Consider the following 21,278-nt stretch of genomic DNA (forward strand, 5'->3'; position numbering starts at 1 on the left):
AAAATGGGTATTAGCGCTCACTTCAGCAGCACATGTACTAAAAAATGGATATTAAATTTTGTCAGATGTTTTCAGCATTCACACCTACAACAGATACTCACTATGTGCCTCCTATGTGCCAGTCACTGCTCTAGGCCCTAGAAATACACTAGGGAATTAAACAGACAAAAACCCTAATGATCAGATGATTTTTCTATTTGCAGTATCTCTAACGATAAATTCCTAACCTCTAACTCCCTTTAAATTCTAGGGATAGAAAGTTTAAATGGACCAATTTCCATAGAAAAAAATAGAAAGAAATTTCAAAGCACTATGTCTCAGAAAATCATCAGGCCCAGCCAGTTTCACTAAATTCTGCAAAGCTCTCAAAGACCAGATAAACCAATAATTAAATTGATTCAAGGCATAGAAAAAGATAGAACATTCCAAAATATTTAAGTGGTACAACTTACTCCTTCTGTTAAATGGATTCAATCCTGTCTGCCAGTTCTTTGGTGGTGGTGGTTTTTTTGTCATCACTTAGGTAAATGAAATTTATTCTCTTACTTTCGTCAAGGGCTGATGGAACCAATATTTTGAGGTTTCGCATGCTCTGACTCATTTCTCAGACATCCTTATATTTAAGCAGTAGTTTGGCTAACAGAGAATTTTTTTGGTTTCTGTAATCTTTCCATGAGTACTTTATAAGTATTTTTCCTCTGCTTTCTAGAACTGGATAATGCTGTGCAGTAGTCTGAGTCTAGCCTGATTTTTTTTTTTTTAACCTCTTAAAAAGACCTAGATATTTTTGCCTGATTGCTTAAGATTGTTTATCTTTGAATTTCAGCAACTTTACTAGGATGTGTTTCATGGTGATCAGTGTGTATCATTTTGTTCTGGAACCTGACGTGCCTTTTTAATCTGTAGCACAAAACTATGAAACATTTTCTTGAGTAGTATCTTTATATACTCATTCTTTTCCATTCTGTTGCCAGGGAGCCAATAATGTGCTTGTTGGATCTTTTTGCATGATTCCTTATCTAAATCCTTTTAAACTATTTTTTTCCCCTTTTGGCTCTGCCTACGTTTCTCGTGATTTGCTCTGTCCCTTCCTGAGTTTTCAGCACTGTGTCTCATGTTCATCTTTCAATTTTACCTTCATTCCTAAAACAGCCGGATGTTTTTCTTTTCTCTCTTGAGCTCTGCCCATTAATTTTGTCTTCTTTTGTTGTCTTGTCATCACTTGTCAATGAGCTCTGACATCTTTGCTTTGTGTTTTCATTTTGTGGAAGCAGTTGTATCATTCAGTTTCTTAGTTCATGGCACCATTTCTGCTTAGTAGGAGCATTTATAGTGAACTTCCTCATTTCTGTCCACCTTTTTCTTGTAGCTTCTTTAAATAGATCCTGTGCAGTTCCTTTCTGAGTCCTCATCTTTCAATGAATTGGATTTATTCTGGGTCAACTGATTGTAATTATAATTGGAGGCTGAGCTATATGCTGGGTTAGGAGAAATTTTCCTAATGACTCAGGATCCTTGTTTTGAGGTTTCTTGGTGGTTATGTCTCTCCTGCCGGTGAAGATGCATACACTGCTCAAATGGCAGAGTTTCTCTTCCTGGGTTCACCATACACTGTTTCCTATGTGGGCCTTACCTGTGTCTCTGTGATTCCTAATTCATGCCTTGCTTCTTGGATCTTGAAACTGGTCAGGGTTCAGGTTCCACTTTACTGCCATCTCCCCCTGGTTTTTTGTTTGTTTGTTTGTTTAATTTTATTGAGTTATAGTCAGTTTACAATGTCAGTTTACAAAGTCAGACAAGGACCCAAATGAATACTGGAGGATGGTCATGAGTCCACCTGTTGTTAGAGAACCCCTATTTTCTGTATCTGTCAAGTGTCTAAATTGGGTCTCTAGCCCTAGAGTCACCTTTGAGGCCATTACAAAAACTGATTGCTGGGAGAAATAGTATAGTGATTAAGACAACAGATCTGGGAGCACTTTCCAGCCAGCTGATCTTTTTTGGGGGGAGGAGGGATGGCAGGAGTTGCCACTGTGTACTCAGGGATTTTTTTACTCCATGTGTATTAATCCACATCCCTTTCTTTTTCTTTAAGTTGCCCTAAATTTGGCTCGTGAAAACCCCTTTGAACTGACTCAAGGGTCCTTTTGATGAGTCCTATGAAGTCTTTAAGTACATTCTTTCTAATACGTGGTGAATCAGGCTTCCTTTTACTTGCTCTGCTTCTCTGGTCTTGAAATCAGCCATTCCTCCAAGAATCCTTGATTCCTTTCAGTGGAGGATGGTATTTAGAACCCAAGATCTAGGTACTAGGAGTAGACTTGCTTCTGGGTTATCACTGCTTTGGGGCCCTTTCTGTGGACAGAGGTAGTCAGTATGTAAAGATAGTCATATTTTCGTACTGATACTTACAAATAAAGTTTAACACTACAGATTTTTTTCTTAGATTTTATATTTGTGCATCTTTTCTGTTATACTGAAAACCTCATTTTCCGAAGACATTAATGTAACTACTTGGGTTTTTGTCCTCAGACTAGATCCCACTAAGCAGAGGGAATGTATCCAAAAGTCACTTGAAGCGATTCTTTCCTCTGTGGAGTATGCAGTAACATTTTCTTTTTCCTAACATACATTCACCTGCTTTCAGAATAGCAACATGTAAAAAGGTGCACAGCGAGGAGCTGTCATTGCTCTCATCCCTGTCCCTTGGGTACCAGCTTCCCATGTTCTTGCTCCTCGGCTTTCTTTGTAGCCTGTTAATACTTTTTTGGTTCTTTTCAGTGGGTGTTTATTGTCGTTTAACATACAGTTAGGATTATTTGTTTACATTTGTTTCTAATTTTAGGATTTGCTTTTTGATTCTATTTTGTAAAATACGTAAATTATTGATTTGGTTCAAAATCCAAAGCTTTATAAAAAGATGACTCACGAATATCCCCGTCCCCTTCCAAGTGGCCATCTGCTCTTAGTAGGTCACCAGGTTATTCCTCTCTGACTTGGCTTCTTAGGAGTCCCCCTAAGGATTTCTTTTTATGAGAATAAGTGTACACACAGATAAACACACTTTCCTTGTTTCTGCTCCTTTCACACGGAAAAGACCTCATATCGTATTTCTGTATTTGTTTCACACTTTGCATTTTTCTCTTAACAGTATATTCTGGAGATGACTCCAGATCATCCGTGCATGAAAATACCTATCTTACTCTTTTTTTTTTTTTTTGGCCGCATTGTGCCCTAGCTTATGGGTGTACTGACGGACCTTTTGGCATAGGCTGTTGCGTGTTAGTGATTGTGTGCTGTCAGGGTGCATTCCTGGACGTGCAAGTGATAGGCCAAAGAGTGAATGTCTCAGTTTCCTCACTTAGGAAATGGTAATATTGCCTACCTCTGTATGTAAATATTAATGTGTAAAAGCACCTTAACACTTAAATATGTGTATCAGTACTAATATATAAAGCACTTAAATCATGCCTGACATGTAAGTCATTATGTAAATATTGTTATTTTTCATTAGAGTAAATGAAAATCAAAGACTATTCTTTTAGGAACATTTAATGTACCTAAATACTTAAGAAATATTCCTTTCGGGCTATATTCTTGGATGAGCGGGACCTTTTAAAATATGAGCACATTGAAGTTTGAATTTAGGAGATACTTTTGTGATGATTCTGTTGGCACTCTTTTTTGTTACAAGTATCTTCAGAATTGTTCCCATAACTAGGTTCAGCCATCCTCAAATATGTTGTCATTTTAATTAAGTTTCCATGTGTCTCTCTGAATGTTGTTCGCTGTAAGTCCTGGGAGTGGGTGGCTTTCATGGCGCTGTACTTGGTGACCTGTATGATCAACTATTCACAACCCAGGCTCCAGTCGTAGGCTCTCTCCTCCGTGAGTTCCCCCACGCGTCACAGCTGCACCTGTGGCCAGGCTCTCAGCTTGCCTTTGACCTTAAATGAGAAGCTGTTTAGTTCTCTTTCTGTAGGGAGAAAACCATCCTCTATTCAGTTTATAAACTTTATTCACAGAGATCCCAGCAGGTCGGATTTTAAAACATTTTGAGGAAACCGTTGCTTAGTTTGGTTACATGGAGTCCCAATCGTGTTTCACCCGTGCAGCTCAACTTTTCATGTTTTCTTCTTCCTAATCTATATTCACATGGTTCCAAAGTAGAAAACTGTAAAAACATAGACAGTAGGGAGTATCACTTTATCTGCCGGCTACCAAGGCCTCTGTTCTCATCCCTTTGTCTTTCTAAAGTAGCATGTTAGTAGCTTTCAGGGTATCCTTCCAATGTGTCTTAAATACAGGCACATTCAAATGCAGCTCTTCATTTTTATCCTTTTTACCCAAAAGATTGTTTAATTCATGTATTCCTAAGCTGCCTCTCAGCGCAGCCGGCAGTGTGTTAGTCTCATAATTCACATGTTCTCCTTTGGTTTTTTTCATGTAACAACACACATTGAAAGCTTTCCATTTCAGTACTTGGAGCTTCATCATTCCTTTAGTAGCAGTGCGCTGATCCTTTGTATGAACAGATTTGACTTCACTATCATAAACAGTATTGCGGTGAATAACTTTATACTTAACGTCAGTATGCACGTGTGCAAGAATATCTGTAGGATAAAGTCCCTAAAGTGATCAGGGGGTATACGTGGGTGTAATTTATTACCTGTGTCTTATTACCTTCCATGGGGTTCATACCAATTTACACTCCATCCAGAATGTTTAAAAATGCTTGTCCCTGTACAACTGGAACAACAGAGGACACTGTCAGTTTTTTTTATTTTTGCCAATCTGATAGGTGAACGATGATATCTCAGTGTATTTTTTGATATATTGTATTTATTTATTTTTAGTTTGGTTTTTGTTGGGGGGGGATTAGGTTTATTTATTTACTTAGTGGAGGCACTGGGGATTGAACCCAGGACCTCGTGCCTGCTAAGCATACACTCTACCACTGAGCTATACCCCCCACCACCTTCTCAGTGTATTTTAAATGGCTTTTCTCTTCCTATGAGTGAGACTTAGAATCTTTTTCTTTTGTTAAGGGGCCATTTGTGTTTTCTTTTTAGCAAACTAGCTATTCATATCCTTGGCCTGTTTTTTTGTTTGTTTGTTTTTTAATTAGATTGCTATTTTTCTCATTGATTTCTAAGAGCTCTTAGTATGTTAAGACTACACTTTCATCTCTGAGTCTTTTTACTTTGCTTGTAGTTTATTTTGCTGTATTAGGAGTTTTGCTTCTTTGTTCATAGAGTCAAATTTATTGATCTTTTATAGCTTTTGGATTTTGAGAGCTTTTAATTGTTAGAAAGCTCTCCTGCACTTCAAGGTTATAAAAGGGTTTTCTTTTCCTTATATACTTTTTAATTTTCCACTAAGTCTTTCATGATTTTCTTATTTATCCTGGTGTACCATGTGAATTATGGATCCAATTTTATTGTTTTCCAAATGGCCATGTAGTCTTTACAGCATCATTTATTAGATAGCCCATGTTCATGGCTCTGACTTGAGATGTCTACTTCCACGTACTGTCAAGTTTTATTGCCATTTTGGCAATTTCAGTGGCTTGCTACCAGGTAAGCTGACATGCCGTCTGGGTTGAGATCCCTTCCAATTATTAGGCAATCATAAATGTGACTTTTTATCATGTGGTAAGGTATGATATGAATTGGGGGATGGAGGTCAGTGCTTCAAGGGTCACAGGTTAAGCTGTGAATCAAGGATTTCTGTCATCTTCCCTTGTAACAGTTAGAACCTTGGTGTATATCTCCAGCTTGGTCCACAGAGCGACGTGTGTTTGTCATAATAAGGCTTAACTCAAGATTGTCAGAGGGTGCTGGTTAATTGTATCGAGGACCCTGAGAATGACTAAGGGTTTCTTTATTTGGTTCAAGGAACACCTTCATCCTATTTTTTTTTTTTTTTTTGAAATACAGTCAGTTACAATGTGTTAGTTTCTGGTGTACAGCACAACATCCCAGTCATCCATATACATACATGTATTCGTTTTCTTTTTTTTTTTATTAAAGGTTATTACAAGACACTGAACATAGTTCCCTGTGCTATACAGAAGAGACTTTTTTTTAAATCTATTTTTATATATAGTGGTGAACATTTGTGAATCTCAAACTGCCGAATTTATCCCTTCCCATCCCCTTTCCCCCGTAACCATTAGATTGTTCACTATGTCTAGGAGTCTGTTTCTGTTTTGTAGGTGAGTTCATAGTGTCCTTTTTTTTTTCTAATCACTTTTAAAATGAAGCTTCCGGCAGTTTCTGGGAGAAACCCAATAGGCCGTTTCCTTCCTTGGTTCACCTGCAGGCTTCACAGATGTGTGAATAGATAAAACCCATGACTGTGATCCAGCACCAGGTAACCAGTGGCCTGGACTGCCTGCGCTGCGTCTGGAGACACGGTATAAATCGTAGTGTCTTTTCTGTCTTTCCAGTCGGCCCACTCTGTCTATCCAGCATCCACCGTCTGCAGCAATTAGTATTCAGCGTCCTGCCCAGTCTCGGGACGTGACCACAAGAATCACACTGCCTTCTCACCCTGCTCTGGGGACGCCAAAACAGCAGCTTCATACCATGGCCCAGGTAAATCAGAGGCGGGGCACTGCCTGTCTGCCCCGGGGCAAAGGCAGGATCGGGCAAAACTTGTTCAGATCGAAGGCATGATTGCTTTTCAACTAGATTCAGTGGGAAATGTTCTCATTGATAATTCTGTTGTGGGGTGTTTCCCCGCAGAAAACCATCTTCAGTACTGGTACCCCAGTGGCTGCAGCGACAGTGGCACCTATTTTGGCGACCAACACGATTCCTTCAGCCACCACGGCCGGTAAGTCAGCGGGCAGCCCTGCGCCACCTGCCGGGGAAGAAGGAGCCGGAAATCCTGGGTTAATTTTTCATTTCTCAGCTTCAGTCAGAGAATGAGAATTAGCCTAGAAAAATTCTCGTAGCTCTTCCCAAGAGCTTTTCTCAGGTTTGGGAGCATCCATAATGTGTGCAGAGAGGCCACTGTTGAAGACTTTCCCTCTCTCTCATTCCAGGATCTGTGTCACACACACAAGCTCCCACGAGTACCATCGTTACCATGACAATGCCCTCACACTCATCCCATGCTACTGCCGTGACCACGTCAAACATCCCGGTCGGTGAGTGCAGCCTGCAGACAGAGGCTTATGAGGAATATTTCAGCCCCCTTGACCGGGTCTTGATCTAGGTGGCCAGTATCGATTTTTATTGTTGAATGAAGAGTACTGCCTCTAACTTGTAATAGTATTTGGTATACAGATTCAGCATTTTGACGATAGGGGGAAGAAGAGAAGATAATCTTGGAGAGCTCAAAGTAAGCTATTTTAATGGCACTTTTGACTTCTTCATCAAACTTTACCTCTTCTCCGTGGACCTTTAAGAAAAGTAAGTTGACTTTACAAGAGCAACACGAGAAGTGATAAAGAATCCAAGGACTGGAATGAAGAGAGCTTGTTCCCTGATAGATCGTTCAGGAAAAATCTCAGAAGGGATGCAGTGGGGGAAAGAGTGTAAACCTGAGGCTCTGATTTGAGTGCCATCCAAGATACTTCACAACCATCCTAAAATTCCTTCTAGGCTTTGCTTATTCCCCTTTTAAATGTCTGTATTAAAAATTCTTTGAAATTACAAACTCTTTGAAGAGTTTCTGGCAGGCAAACTGTAAATGACCAAGAGCAGGGATTGGCAAGCTTTTCCCGTCGGGCCAGGTAGTACACGCTGTGGGTTCTGCAGGCCTCGTGGGCCTGTGCCCCAGCCACTCAGCTCTGGGCGATACGTAACCAGATGGGCCTGGCTGGGTTCCAGTAAGACTTTTATGGACACAGAAATTTGAATTTCATGTAATTCCTTTTTAAAAAGCTTTTCAGTTTTATTATTTTTTAACTGAAGTATGGTCGATTTATAATATGCTAATTTCTGTTGTACAGCATAGTGATTTATTTATACACGTATATATTTTTTGTATTCGTTTTCATTATAGGCCGTTACAAGGTGTTAAGTATAGTTTGTTGTGCTATACGGTAGAAACTTGCTGTTTATCTGTTTTATATATAGTAGTATATATCAGCAGATCCCAAATTCCGAACTTATCCCTCCCTACCCCCTTCCCCCTCTAGTAACCATAAGTTTGTTTTCTATGTCTGTGTGTCTGTTTCTGTTTTGTAAATAGGTTCATTTGTGTCTCTCTTTTTTAGATTGCACAAATAAGTGCTATTATACAGTATTTTTCTTTCTCTTTATGGCCCACTTCACTTAGAATGATGATCTCCAGGTCCATCCATGTTGCTGCAAATGGCATTATTTTATTCCTCTTTATGGCTGAGTAGTATTCCACTGTGTTTATATACCACATCTTCTTTATCCAGTCATCTGTCAATGGACATTTAGGTTGCTTCCGTGTCTTGGCTATTGTAAATAGTGCTGCTGTGAACATTGGGGTGCATGTGTCTTTTTGAATTAGAGTTTCCTTCAGGTATACGCCCAGGAGTGTGTTTGCTGGATGATAGGGTGAATTTCATATAATTTTCACGTATCACAAAATATTCTTTTGAGTTTTTTCCCTCAACCATTTGAAAGCGTGAACCTGTTGTTAGCTCAAGTAGAAGCAGGCATGGGCAGGGTCAGGCCCACAGGTTGCCCTCGCCTACCTGGAAGCTGTTGGCTCCTGTCACAGCAGAGACTGGCCGTGAGGCAGAATGCTTCCCTCTGTAACCTCAAGTCACAGGTTTTAGTTTCTCATGTTACCTGTGTCTTGGTTCTGTTAGTGTGCTATCTGCCTGTTCTTCACTCCCAGAGATGTGGGGCAGCCACCGTATTTTCAGTAGACTGCACATGTAGAAGTGAGGATGCGTTGTCACCCTTAACTGTCAGAAATCTGGTGGCCAGACACAGAAGTGCGACTCCCCTGCTGGCCGAGTCCCAGCATTCGGGGTCCCTCCCCACCTTGCTTCCTCTGCCTGGGAGATGGGCTGCAGCATCACCACCCTCTTAGCAAACTTGCAGGGCACTTTTCCAGAAGAATGTTAGGACCCAGGACACCCTTATTCTCTTTCAGATCACTGGGCCATTCCAGCCCTTAAGCTGATACTAAGCCCCAGCGAAGGCTTTTAGCAGACTTCTCTCACACCCTCTGAATTCAATTTCGCATCTGTGAAGTTACTGTGTGTGTGTGTGGTTTCAGCATTGATGTGCTTTTCTTGAAAAAGATCATTGATTGTTCCGTGTTGTCATTTCAGACCATTTTCTGGCTGTACTTCACAGTGTCATCTATTCCCCTCAGCACTGTAAAGTCAGAGCCAAGGTTGTTCTTTTCATTTTTATAGTCCAGAGTCTCACCAGGGAATCTATAGCTCCTAAGAAAATCAGACCAGTAAAGAGGGGCCGTGTACCCTACAGGGGCTCTCTGGTTTTGTCTGGAACTCTCTCTGTGAAGAATTATTCAGAGATTAGTTCTCGTTAATGTCACTGTCTTCCTCAGAGTAACATTGTGAAGTAACCTCACAAAAAGCACCAGCAGACAGTGTTCATTCATTTGGCTGAAACTGCCAGCTTTTTGCCTTCCGTGAGTTACTGTGCTGCTGTACTCTGTGTCTCCCCAGCTCTTTTACCTTTGAGTTTTAACCATTCCCTAAATTGTAGACACGAAAATCGTTTGTCAGGGTTGTTCAGATATAACATCTGCCAGTTAATGTGATTGGTTTTGTCTAAGTTCCGGCAGGTTTATGCTCTAGTTTTGTCTTCCTCTTTGATAGTATCCCAAATATTTGTTATACCATAAGAGGATTTCCTGTACAAAAGTACCTCAGTTGAGAAGGGAAACCTGATATTAAGTCTAGAGCACTGATTTTCAAGATGGGGCTATAAGAGATACATTAAAATCACCTAAGTGGCTTTTTCTAAGTGTCACTTGCTTTCTCCAGCTGAGATAAAATTTTAAATTGAGCCATTGTTATTAATAGGAATGTTATCGATTCCTTGTTATTAATAGAAATGTTATTAATTCCTTGTTATTAATAGGAATGTAATAGAATTAAAGGGGAAAAACCTGATTAACCACTAGCATAGGGTTTTCACCTGCAGTGAGTGCCCCTCCGCAATAGAATACCATCCTCGTTTTCTCCACACAAGATGGTGGTCTCAGAATAGAAAAAGCAGAATCAGATGATCACAGCCTTCAGAAACCAGGGATTATCTTTGGAAATAGCCCTAACTTATGATTTCTGCATTATGTTTTTGTAAAGTTTTTTTCCTAATAATTGAGGATAAATGGCTTTTTTTTTAACACTATTATTCTTTTCAGTGGGAGAAGGCAGTTAGGTTTTTTTATTTATTATTAGTATTTTTTTTTAATAGAAGTACTGGGGATTGAATCCAGGTCCTTGTGCATGCTAAGCACACACTCTACCACCGAGCTCTACCCTCCCCGTTAATGGCTTTTTTAACTGGAAAAAAAAGCGTGTGTGGTCACCAACCTCTGCTCAGCTACTCTGTCAGATGACAGCGCATTCCCACTGTTTTCTTCTACCTTTTATGGGCTTTTTCAGTGAAAAACCAAGACTTAAGTTGCTTTTTAGTCAGCACCCTCTCTACTTCCCGCTGATGGAAAATGTCAAGCCGGCTTCTCTGTGTGTGAGCCAGGAGGTGCCATCCTCAGTGGCCGACCTGGCATCCCACCCCTCATCCTGCAGAAACTTCAGTGCGTCCCCCAGGAAGCAGCTGGGCGTTGTTGGGGTGTGTGCTGCCTGCCCGCCGATGTACAGTGCACTGCGCTTTGGCGATGGATTGGCATCAGTCATCTCTCATGTCAGTGGTCTTTACCCACATGGCAGCTGTCCCTCTGTCTTCTGAGGTCACAGCTCCCCTTTTCAGATTCCCAGTCACAGCGTTAACACACAGGTTGGTAAGAAGGGTTCAGCTCTACCTTCTAAACAAGATTTGACTGCAAATTGTAGAGGAGAGCCAGCTTTGAATCTCAGATTAAACTTGAAAACCATGGTCGTTTTAATTTTGCCACAAAGTAAATTATGCAGAATCACAGAACATTTCAGAAGACTTAAGAAATTAAGCAACTAACTAGAGAAGGCCTCCTCATGGATGAGGAAACTGTGACTTGGAAATGGAAATGATCTCATTAGCTTCATAGTACCAGGTGTGTGCCCTGGCATAGAGTCTAAGGTGTTTGCCGTTTCTATATTCAAATTTTTGTTGAATTTTTTTTTTAAGTTTTCTCCTTTTTAAACAAACAATCTCCAAGTACCTCCTCCAAACATAACTAAATGAATAAACCTAATTACCTCCCCCTTAAAAAAAAGAAAGGGAAAAAAAGTCTCCTCTCCCCAAAATAAATAAATAAATAATTTTTTTTAAAGAAGAAAATAAAAAAATAAATTAAAAAAGGTCTCCAAGAAGCCAGGTCAGGGGAAAGGGGCCTGGTGGCTGATACTTTTGTTGAAGTCCTCATGTTGAAATGAACCCTGCCTCGACAAATAACAGAATGGTTATATCAGTGGATTATTATATTGAAATAATTCTGTTGAACCATGTATCCTCATCTTTCATTTTTCATCTTAAAGAAAACTAAGAATGCAGGCTTCTTACTACCGTTTGCCTTCTTAAGATGGTTGCTGTCCAGGAACGCGTCGGCGCACCAGTGAAGGCGCATGAGAGTAACGTAACTGGATTCTTTCTCCTCTTTGTAGCTAAGGTGGTGCCTCAGCAGATCACACACACTTCTCCTCGGATCCAACCCGATTACCCTGCAGAGAGGAGTAGCCTGATTCCCATTTCAGGCCATCGAGCCTCTCCGAATCCTGTGGCCATGGAAACCCGAAGTGACAATAGGTAGGAAGGAATGTGTCCCATTGTGTCATGTTGTCCTGATTTTCAGTAAAACACATTGTCCTACAAATACGGCATATATTTACTTATTTTCAAATTTCCCCCTGAAGATAATACTTTATGTCATTTCCATTTCAGTTTTATGAAAATGTGCTGTATTTATTCCATCATTCTCCTTGACACGGGTCTTCTCCTAGTATCCACTTGTTTGATTTGCATATTTCTGTTTGATTTACTCTGAGAGTAATGGTGGCGGCATCGTGACCCTTCATCCCTAAGTATTTCCATTTTCACCTCCAGAGAGCAAAGCTGTTCTTTATGTAACCACAGTACGGGTATCTGAAACAATCCTTTAACTTTCCATTCTGTTTCACACGTTGACATTTTTGAGGAGTACAGATCGGCTGGTTGTTTTTGTAGAATATTCTTCAGTTTGGGCCTGTCAGATTGGTCCTCGCAGTTAGATGCTGGCTGTGCATTTTGGGAGCAAGTACCACTCAGGTGTGGTGGTGGTCTCACTGGTGCCACATTGGAGAGCTCACGCTGTTCCAGTGTCAACATTCCTTACTTAGTGAGGGTGACGTCTGCCGGATTTTTCTACTGTAAAGGTGTATTCTCCTTTGTAAGTAACTAATCTGTGCCGACCTACCTGAAGACTATTAATATCCTCTCCCCCGTAAGCTTTCACTCAGTGGTTTTATCATCTGTGGATGATTCTTGGCTGAATCAGTTGATGCTTGTTGCTATCCGATGGTTGCAACATGGTGACTTTTTCCATCACTTCCACATTTATCCGTTGGCATTCCGAGGTAAAGAAGTTTACTCATCTCTGTCCCCATTCATTTACTGTGTTGTGTGTTTTATTTTTTAAAATCAGCATGAGCTCATGGATTTGGTTTCCTTTACTCCATGACTGTCATCTGTTTAGGTGCTCAGATCGTTTCCAGTTTAGTCTCTGGGAGCCCTTTCATACCCTTCCTGTGGGTCTGCTGTGCCCTGGTCGTTCTCGCCCTTCCTGCCTCCTCAGCACAGCGAGATACTGGCGGCTCCCCCTACACTTGATCTGTCTGAGCCCTGGAACCTGCCATCCCTCTAAGGAGCGCTGGCTCCTTCTCATCGTTTAGAAGCCACAGTCTAGGTGTTAGCTCTGTGTTGTTACTGGATTGTCCTTTCTCCTGGCCCTTCCAGCAGGCAGAGGTAGGAGGGACATAGCATTTTAAAAACCAGTACATTCTGGTGCTTCTGGTTCAGCCTCCTTACCTGCCCCCATTCCAGATTTGTATCTCCCTTCTTCCAGTGAGAACCTGGTGAAGTGCACTTGAAGTGATTTCAGAATTGGATCATTATACGTATTCTTGTTTGATTATTATTGTACATAGAAATGCTTAGTAAGTTTCTGTATACTGGCCATGTGTCCACCCAGTTTAGCTGCCTGTTAGCTCTGAAAGTTTGTAGATTCTCTTGGCTCTCCTATGTGGATGTCTGCAAATAAAGACAGTTTTTTTGAGGGATGAGGGAGTTTTCCCATTTCCATTTTGTATACCTGTGTTTTTCTAACAGTTGGCTAGAGCTTCTGATATGGTGCTGAATAGAGCAGAGATGGCGAGCATCCTGGTCTTCTTCCCGACCTGATGGAAGTTCTTCTGAAATTTCATTACAGGTTTTGGTAGATATGATTTCCAGTTTGAGGAACAAAGTTTGTTTCTATTTCTGCTTTCTTAGGCATGTATATCATGAATAAGTATTGAACGCTGTTACTTTTTTTGGTATATCTTTTGTAAAGTTTCCAACAATTGTTCTCTTTTAATTTTTTACTGTGATATAAAACATTAATAGAAATTCTGATATTGAAGCATTCCTATCCTCCTGTGATAAATCTTACTTGATCATGATGTATTTAATTTGATATTGTACTTAATTCAATTTATTTAGGAATTTTTGTGTCGATGTAGAAAGTGAGATTTGTTTATAATCTTATCTCACACTCCTTGTCCAGTTTTGGTATCAAGGCTATGTTAAGTTCAAAAAATAAGTTAGATCTCTTTTCTCATTTTTCTGGTCTCTGAATCAATTTGTGTAAGTTTGGGATTATCTGTTGTCTATATGTTTGATAAAATTAACCAGTAAAAGCAATCTGAGCTTAGAGTCTTTCATGTGGAATTGAACAGGGAAAACTTTTGATTACTGAGTTGTTTTTTTTTAATTTTTATTGGGGGGGTATTAATTAGATTTATTTATTAAATTTTTTTTAAGATGGAGGCACTGGGGATTGAACCCAGGACCTTGTGCATGCTAAGCACACGCTCTACCGCTGAGCCATACCCCACCCCGATTACTGGTTTTTTTTGAGTCCACTTTGATAATTATTATTCTATATATTTTTTCACATTTATTGATATAATTACTTATAGTATCCATTTATTTTTTTAAATATTACTCTCTCCAAGTCTGTGTCCTTTGGTATAATGTTTGGGGGACAATTTGGGAAATGTTGGGTGGTGGTTAAAAGTGTGAGGAGGAGGATGATGGGGGTAAGATCATCTGAAGGTGAATAGGAAAATAGACCGTTTGAGTTCATATTGTCTGTGTTTCATCTGTAGACCGTCTGTTCCTGTTCAGTTCCAGTACTTTCTGCCAACGTACCCACCTTCTGCATACCCACTGGCTGCTCATACCTACACCCCAATCACCAGCTCTGTGTCCACCATTCGCCAGTATCCAGGTATGAGCCCCACTGTGAAGATGACTTTTAACATTTTAATTTTTGCAAGCAGTGAGGTGGAAATTGATCACTGAGTCTTTTGAGTATGGACTTAATTACTCTAACTTTCGTTTTCAGATGCAGATAAGGCTAAAATCTGAAGCTTTAAGATTATAAATCACCATCTCAGTGACCCATAAAAGGTTGTTACTTACTGGTGATATTCGCATGATTTTATCCCACCCCTAGGATAATTATGTTAACAGTTTTTATTATCCCTTAAAATGATAGCACAGTTGAAATGAGCAAAGCTGTACTCTTAGGGGCTTCTGTTGTTTTGTGGAATATTTGTTGCATTTTTGACGTTAGTCTAGGTATGCTCAACATTCACCATCCAGATGTGTGTTCTTTTTGCCAATCCAGAATGAACAATCCTTAAACCTCAGAGTCTGTATAGTGTTTTCCTGTGGAACCCTCAGCCCACTTTAGGTGGAAGAAAGCCAGATGGTTCAGGCTGTGGCTCTCGCCTCTCTGCTGTGCGGTCCAGGACCACAGCCTGGCCATACAGGCCCTTGAGCCTTTGAAGGGGGACCTGGCACGGAAGGAGAACTGAATTTTTTGTTTTACTTAATTAAAAGGAGAGAATCTTCAAATATGTGTGGAACAGCTTGTGATGCAAAACTACTGTTTTTCAAAATTGTAGATTTTATGGAATCGAGGTACAAATCAAATACTTCTGATAAAAATTTAGTATCTGAATTGAGATGCATTTTAAGAGTAAAATGTACCCTGAATTTTGAAGATATAATATGGAAAAGAGAATGTAAAATATCTTACTGATAATTTTCGTAGTGATTATGTTTTGAAATGATAATTTTTGGATATATTGGGTTAAGATATATCATTAAAATTAATTTGACCTGCTTTTTTACTTTATTAACATGGCTATTAGAAAATTGGAAATTCTGCGTATGACTTATATTTCCATTGGACAGTGCTAGTCTAAAACTTTCAAACGGTAAGGTATTAATATTTTTTTAATAGACTGTATTTTTTTAGAGTAGTTTCAGGTTTACAGCAGAATTGAGCAGAAAATACAGTTCCCACACAGCCCTCCCCTCCCACACATGTGTACTCCACTACCCTCAACATCCCTCATCAGTGTGGCATATTTGGTACAATCGATGAACCAACATGGGCACATTTTTATCAACCTAATTCCATAGTTCACATTAGGAAAACACTAAGGTATTTAAATAGCTTTGAAAACAGGTTCCTCCGTCGCTGCATTGTTTTGGTTTTCTTTTGTTTTGTTTTGTTTTGTTGTATTTTGAGGGGCTTTTTTTGTGGGGATGGCTATTTATTTTTCAAAACTCCCCCAAGTTTTATTTTAATTTTTCCTCTAGTGTGGGAAAAGAGCTAAATTCTGACTCTTCTGTCCTGTTTTGCTGTACCTCAAAGTGATAACATCTTTTTAAAGGAGATTTGTAACAGCGTTCTTTATTAACGATCTTACAAAGATAAAATCATGTTTAATTGATTGTTGCCAGAAGTAGGATGCAAAAAGTGTCATAGAAGCATATTGACAATTAAGAAGTAAATTTCATGCTCTAAGTTTGTGTGTGTGTGTTTGTTACACGGATTGCTTAAAGTTCTTTTTTTTTTTTTTTTTTGTGAGGGTGATAATCAGGTTTATTTATTTATTTTTAATGGAGTTCTGGAATTGAACCCAGGACCTCATACATGCTAGGCACACCATTTTATATCCTCTCCATCGCGCCCCGCACAAGCCCCCCCAAAAATTCTTAAGTCTCCTTGTCAGTAACAGCACTTGACTTCAGGTTCCTTTGTCCACTACTTGGGCCAATTGATGCTTCTATAACAATGCAGTCAGTTTGCCTTTCTGGAGAAATATTTCATGGCCAATATGTGTGTCTTGGAATGCTAACCAACTGGAAAGGATTTACAGCCTCTCTCTTGAGCTCCAACCAACCATGCAGACACTCCTGCTTTATGCAAACGTTTATTGTGAAAATCCATCATAAGACCCCTGTCTACAGTGTTGGGGGATCTGCCAGTCATCTCTTTCTCCACATTATTCTTTTTCCAAGTCTCTCCTTTCACCCCTGCATTAGCCCTGCTGGACACTAATACAGAAAAATGAGTAAGACAGTCAGTAACACTTTATTCCTTCCAGTACCAGTACTGCCATTGTTGGGCAGAAGAGAAGTGATACATTATTTCTCAGACATACAAATCTATACATGGAAAAACACAAATGAAGAATGATTTATTAACTGGCTTACAGTGTCTTATTTTCAAGTGTTATGGATTCATTAGCTCATTTTAAAGCAGATGTCTTCAAGCCATGAAGAGAACAGGAAAATTTGTATACAGTAGGCTCTGATCTTGTCAAATATGAGATTACTCTAATACATAGTTTATGATAGATTAGAATCGTTGTTCACGGACTCTCGTTGCTTATAAAGACAGAATCTTCTTGGTTTCTCAGTTATAAGTTAAATAGAGAGGTGAATATATAATTGTGAATGTAGATACGTAATCTACAGTTTGTAGGAGCCTTCGCATATTTTTTCTGAAATTTCACTTGTTTCAGAGATGTCTTCCATTTCATTCATTCATTTATTCCTTCATGCATTTATTAATGCATTCATTCCACAGGTATTTATTGGAACCCTACTGTATGTAAAGTCCTGTGCTAGACTCTATTTTTAAAGTTGACTTTTAAGCAGATGTTGCTTTCAACACCTTAGAGTCTAGTAGGGAGATTAGACATGAAGAGATATTATAAGGTGCTAAATCCCAAAAGAGAGGCTTTGATGACTGAGAAGAAGTCTTTTGTGTTTGTTTTCTTTCCACAAATACTGAGAAATCCCTTCTTTTTTGTTGCTTCCTGGAAAGGTTTTTGTTTTCAATTTTGTGGTGGTTGAGTTCATTTGTTTTTAACATACACAGTAGCTGATATGTTTGCCTGACAGGAAAAGGGAAACTTGATTATTCTCTGACGTCAGTGGATATTATAGAATTTAAAACCCACAATTACTATATTTCAGAAATGCCTGTGATAGCGGTTCTATCAGTTAAAGGGAAGATTCCTGACCTGGAGCCATGGATGTATCAGAAGTTTCATATTAACTATGTACACAGTTGTCTGGCTTACATTTGGCATTTAATAAATGATTGCTTTTTTCTGGCTTTAATGCTGTTTCTAGTAATCTGCAGAAAGATCATATCGAATTGGTAGGAAGTAAGGAGGGAAAATCCATGATATGTAGAGTTTTATGGAGTACTTTTTTAAACTGAAGATTCAGGTCTTGAAAAGTGGAAAAATTCTGATTTTTTGCAGGGGATGGGGGTAATTAGGTTTTTTTATTTATTTGTTTTTCTTATTGAGGTACTGGGGCTTGAACCCAGGACCTCCTGCAAGCTAGGCATGCATCCTCCCTCTGAGCCATACCCTCCCCCCTGAAATATTCTATTTTGATTTTAGTGTTTTTCTCCTTATACAGACCATGTCTAATCAGAGCTGACATTCTTGTCCCTTTTTGCACCATTTTCAGTTTCGGCTCAGGCTCCAAACTCTGCCATCACAGCTCAGACTGGTGTTGGGGTGGCATCTACAGTCCACCTGAACCCCATGCAGTTGATGACAGTGGATGCATCTCATGCTCGACACATCCAGGGGATCCAGCCAGCCCCCATCGGCACGCAGGGGATCCAGCCGGCCCCCATTGGGACCCCGGGAATACAGCCAGCACCAATTGGCACACAGGGGATTCACTCGGCAACACCAATCAGCACACAGGGACTTCAGCCTGCGCCAATAGGGACCCAGCAGCCTCAACCCGAAGGAAAGACCTCAGGTAATTTTAATTTTTGGCTTGGAAATTGATACGAAAGAAAGAGGTGCACTGGATTTAAATCAAGGGTCTGCCACATGCTGGCTCTGTGGCCTCGGGTAATCTTGCTCAGCCCTGGTCTCTTTGTAACATGAGTTGCTTAGAACTCACCTGTCAGGGTCACTGCAGTTACTAGAAATTACAGTGATAAAGAGCCTACTACTATGCATTTGCACGTGGGAAGAAGCACTTGAAAAGAGCTCTGAGTTGAGAGAGTACATTTACCTTATAGGAGAGCATTCTCATTCCATTTTAAGATACTCTTTGGAGTTGTATGTAACACTGTGAAGTTAAGATAGACTGAAATGTTGGTAACATTACTAGGGACGGAGCAGCAGTGGTATTTTACCAAAAAGCCGTAGGAGAATGTTTCTTGAAGTCTACTGTGTACTCTGTGTAACTTGTCTCATTTATTAGTAATCACGAATGTAGGGCAAAGAGAACTGGTTATTGATCGTGCGTCAGTGGACTCTGTGACCTCCCTCTCTGCCGTCTGCTTTTAGATAGTGCACACTGTGCTCTTATTCCTTACCTTCTTGAAATCGGACAGTCACACACAGGGAATCTTAATTCTGGTGGGCTGGTGGTTTTTATGTGACCTCTTTGTCATGTCTCTTCCATTCCCTCTCTCCATCCTTCCTTCTTGCCCTCTCTGTGTCCTCCAGCAGTGGTGTTGGCAGATGGAGCCACGATCGTAGCCAACCCCATCAACAGTCCGTTCAGCGCTGCCCCAGCAGCGACGACGGTGGTGCAGACCCACAGCCAGAGCGCCAGCACCAGCGCTCCGGCCCAGGGCTCCTCCCCACGGCCAAGCATCCTCCGGAAGAAACCCGCCACGGACGGGTGAGTGGACCCAGTGCTGCCAAATGACACCTCTGGTTCTGGATAGAATTGGTGTAAACAGTAGGCACTCGTCCAGTGCTGAGAGCAGACTCTAATTTCTCGCCTCCTGTGTTGTTTTTAAATTTCCTCCAACATAACTTGACTGCAGGCTTGTTCAGCAGAGCCTCGCCACGCTCAGGCTGTGGGATGGTAAGAATCCGAGAGCCAGTTGGGTGTCAGTTGTGAGCATCTGTTGCGTAGTTCTTAGGAGTTCTCTCGGGTTCAGAGAGTTTAACCCTAGAACCCTGAAGTACTGAACTCTAGGCTTGTCCAGCTTGCACGTTCATGTGTATTGTATACTTTTCCCTCTTCATCCCTCTTTCCAGTTCACTTCTCCCTTTTGGCTGACACAGCCCTGGCAGTTGAACTTAATTAACTCTGTTGACAGCCAGTGAGAAGAGGGCTCTACGCTCCCTCAGGGGTCCATCTAGCCCAAGGGGAGGAGCTAAAGATACCAACACTTTTTTGTCTCCAGGGCTGTGGAATTTCACGATAGTTTATCGCAGTGCGTCTGCCAGCTGACCGGCACAGTCTGCTGTCCTCAAGCGCTCCCCCGGGCAGCTGTGCCACCCCTGCTGCTCCCTGAGCTCCCCCAACCCATGTCCACCCTTAGCTAATGCGCGTGCTGCCCACGTTCTTGAGAAAATAGAAGCAACCAGGAGAGAACTTGACAGGCTTTGGCTGTCACATCTCACATCTCACCCGCCAGCCTCACCCCCACTGGGCCTTCCCATCCCTCAGCCCCGTGAGCTCTCAGGGCCTTTCCCACCTGCTCCCGCCCTTCTCCCCCTTCCTACTTGGTCAGTTCTTTCTCTAGTGGATCAGCCACACAGAGTATCAACATGCCGATGTTTCTTCCATCATTTAAGAAAAATCTTTCTATGGAGCCACTTCGTCCCACTGTCTGCCCTCAAGTTGCCCCTATTTACAAAGAGTAGAAAGGAGTTGTCTCTCTTTGTGAGCTCCACGTCTTCTTCCAGTGTCTCTTTCTTCCAGCATTTTCACTGGCGTGTAGAAAACTGCACAGATAGTGTACAGAAGGCGTAATGAGTTAGCACAAAGCGAACACCACATGCAACCGCTCCGTAGGTCAGGAAACACCATTACTAGCATTTTCTCCCAAAGGTTACTAACCAGTTTTCCTTTTTATCCTGTGGATTTGTTTTGCCTTTTTTTAAGCTCCCGTAAAATCACATATTATACTTTTTTGTGTGTGAGCCCATCTTTCACTTGGTTTGTGCAGTACATCCATGTTACTGGATGTGATTGTAATTTTTTTATTGCTCTATAAAATGCCCTTGTATGTATAAAAATAGCATAGTTTATCCATGGAGATTTGGGTTGTTTCCAATATCTGGCTGGAATGTTATCCTGAACATCTTTGTGCATCACCTGGGAGGCATCCATAAATGCTTTCGTGTTGTGTGCAGGGAGGGGACTTGCCGGGAGGTAGGCTGTGCTCGGGTTCAGCTCTGGCAGGTGATGCCCACAGTTTGTGCAGGTGTCTGTATTTACACTCTCACCAGCAGTGGGGTCCGTGCCTTACACCACCAGCACTTGGTGTTTGGCACTCTTTAAGTTTGGTCATTCTGTGGGTTTATAATGGTGTATTTCATTAGAGGTTTGAGGGGGCCTTTCCTTGTTTTCGGGGCGGTGAGTGGTGTGGACTTGGTCTTGTTTTTAATTGAAGTACAGTCAATTACAATGTGTAGGTCTTGCTTTTTTGTTACTTTCTTACTGTTTATTAATTTAAATTTTAATTTTAAATTTGTTCATTTAATCTTGTTAGTTTCCTTCTGTTGTGAGAACTTTAAACATAATACAGACTTGACCATATGAATTTATACCCCTCATCCAACTTCGGACATTCACTTACCAACTCATGTTTGCCTATATACCTCC

The 21,278-nt window shown here is 40.8% G+C and overlaps 1 protein-coding gene across 7 annotated transcripts in view; it reads left to right on the forward strand.

The window, feature by feature from the left end:
• The window catches only part of SAP130 (Sin3A associated protein 130), a 72,339-nt gene that overhangs the window by 16,362 nt on the left and 34,699 nt on the right, over nt 1–21,278 (forward strand). For 5 of the 7 annotated variants that reach the window (XM_074363432.1, XM_074363434.1, XM_074363435.1 and 2 more), the window contains 7 exons: nt 6,452–6,599; nt 6,750–6,840; nt 7,052–7,156; nt 11,735–11,876; nt 14,474–14,595; nt 18,156–18,458; nt 19,160–19,337. In XM_074363432.1, the coding sequence (XP_074219533.1) occupies nt 6,452–6,599; nt 6,750–6,840; nt 7,052–7,156; nt 11,735–11,876; nt 14,474–14,595; nt 18,156–18,458; nt 19,160–19,337 (1,089 nt within the window). The remainder of the gene's footprint in view (nt 1–6,451; nt 6,600–6,749; nt 6,841–7,051; nt 7,157–11,734; nt 11,877–14,473; nt 14,596–18,155; nt 18,459–19,159; nt 19,338–21,278) is intronic. The other 2 variants (XM_074363437.1, XM_074363431.1) reach the window with 1 other exon arrangement.

Source organism: Camelus bactrianus, chromosome 5 (assembly GCF_048773025.1).
Source record: "Camelus bactrianus isolate YW-2024 breed Bactrian camel chromosome 5, ASM4877302v1, whole genome shotgun sequence".
Classification (NCBI taxonomy): domain Eukaryota; kingdom Metazoa; phylum Chordata; class Mammalia; order Artiodactyla; family Camelidae; genus Camelus; species Camelus bactrianus.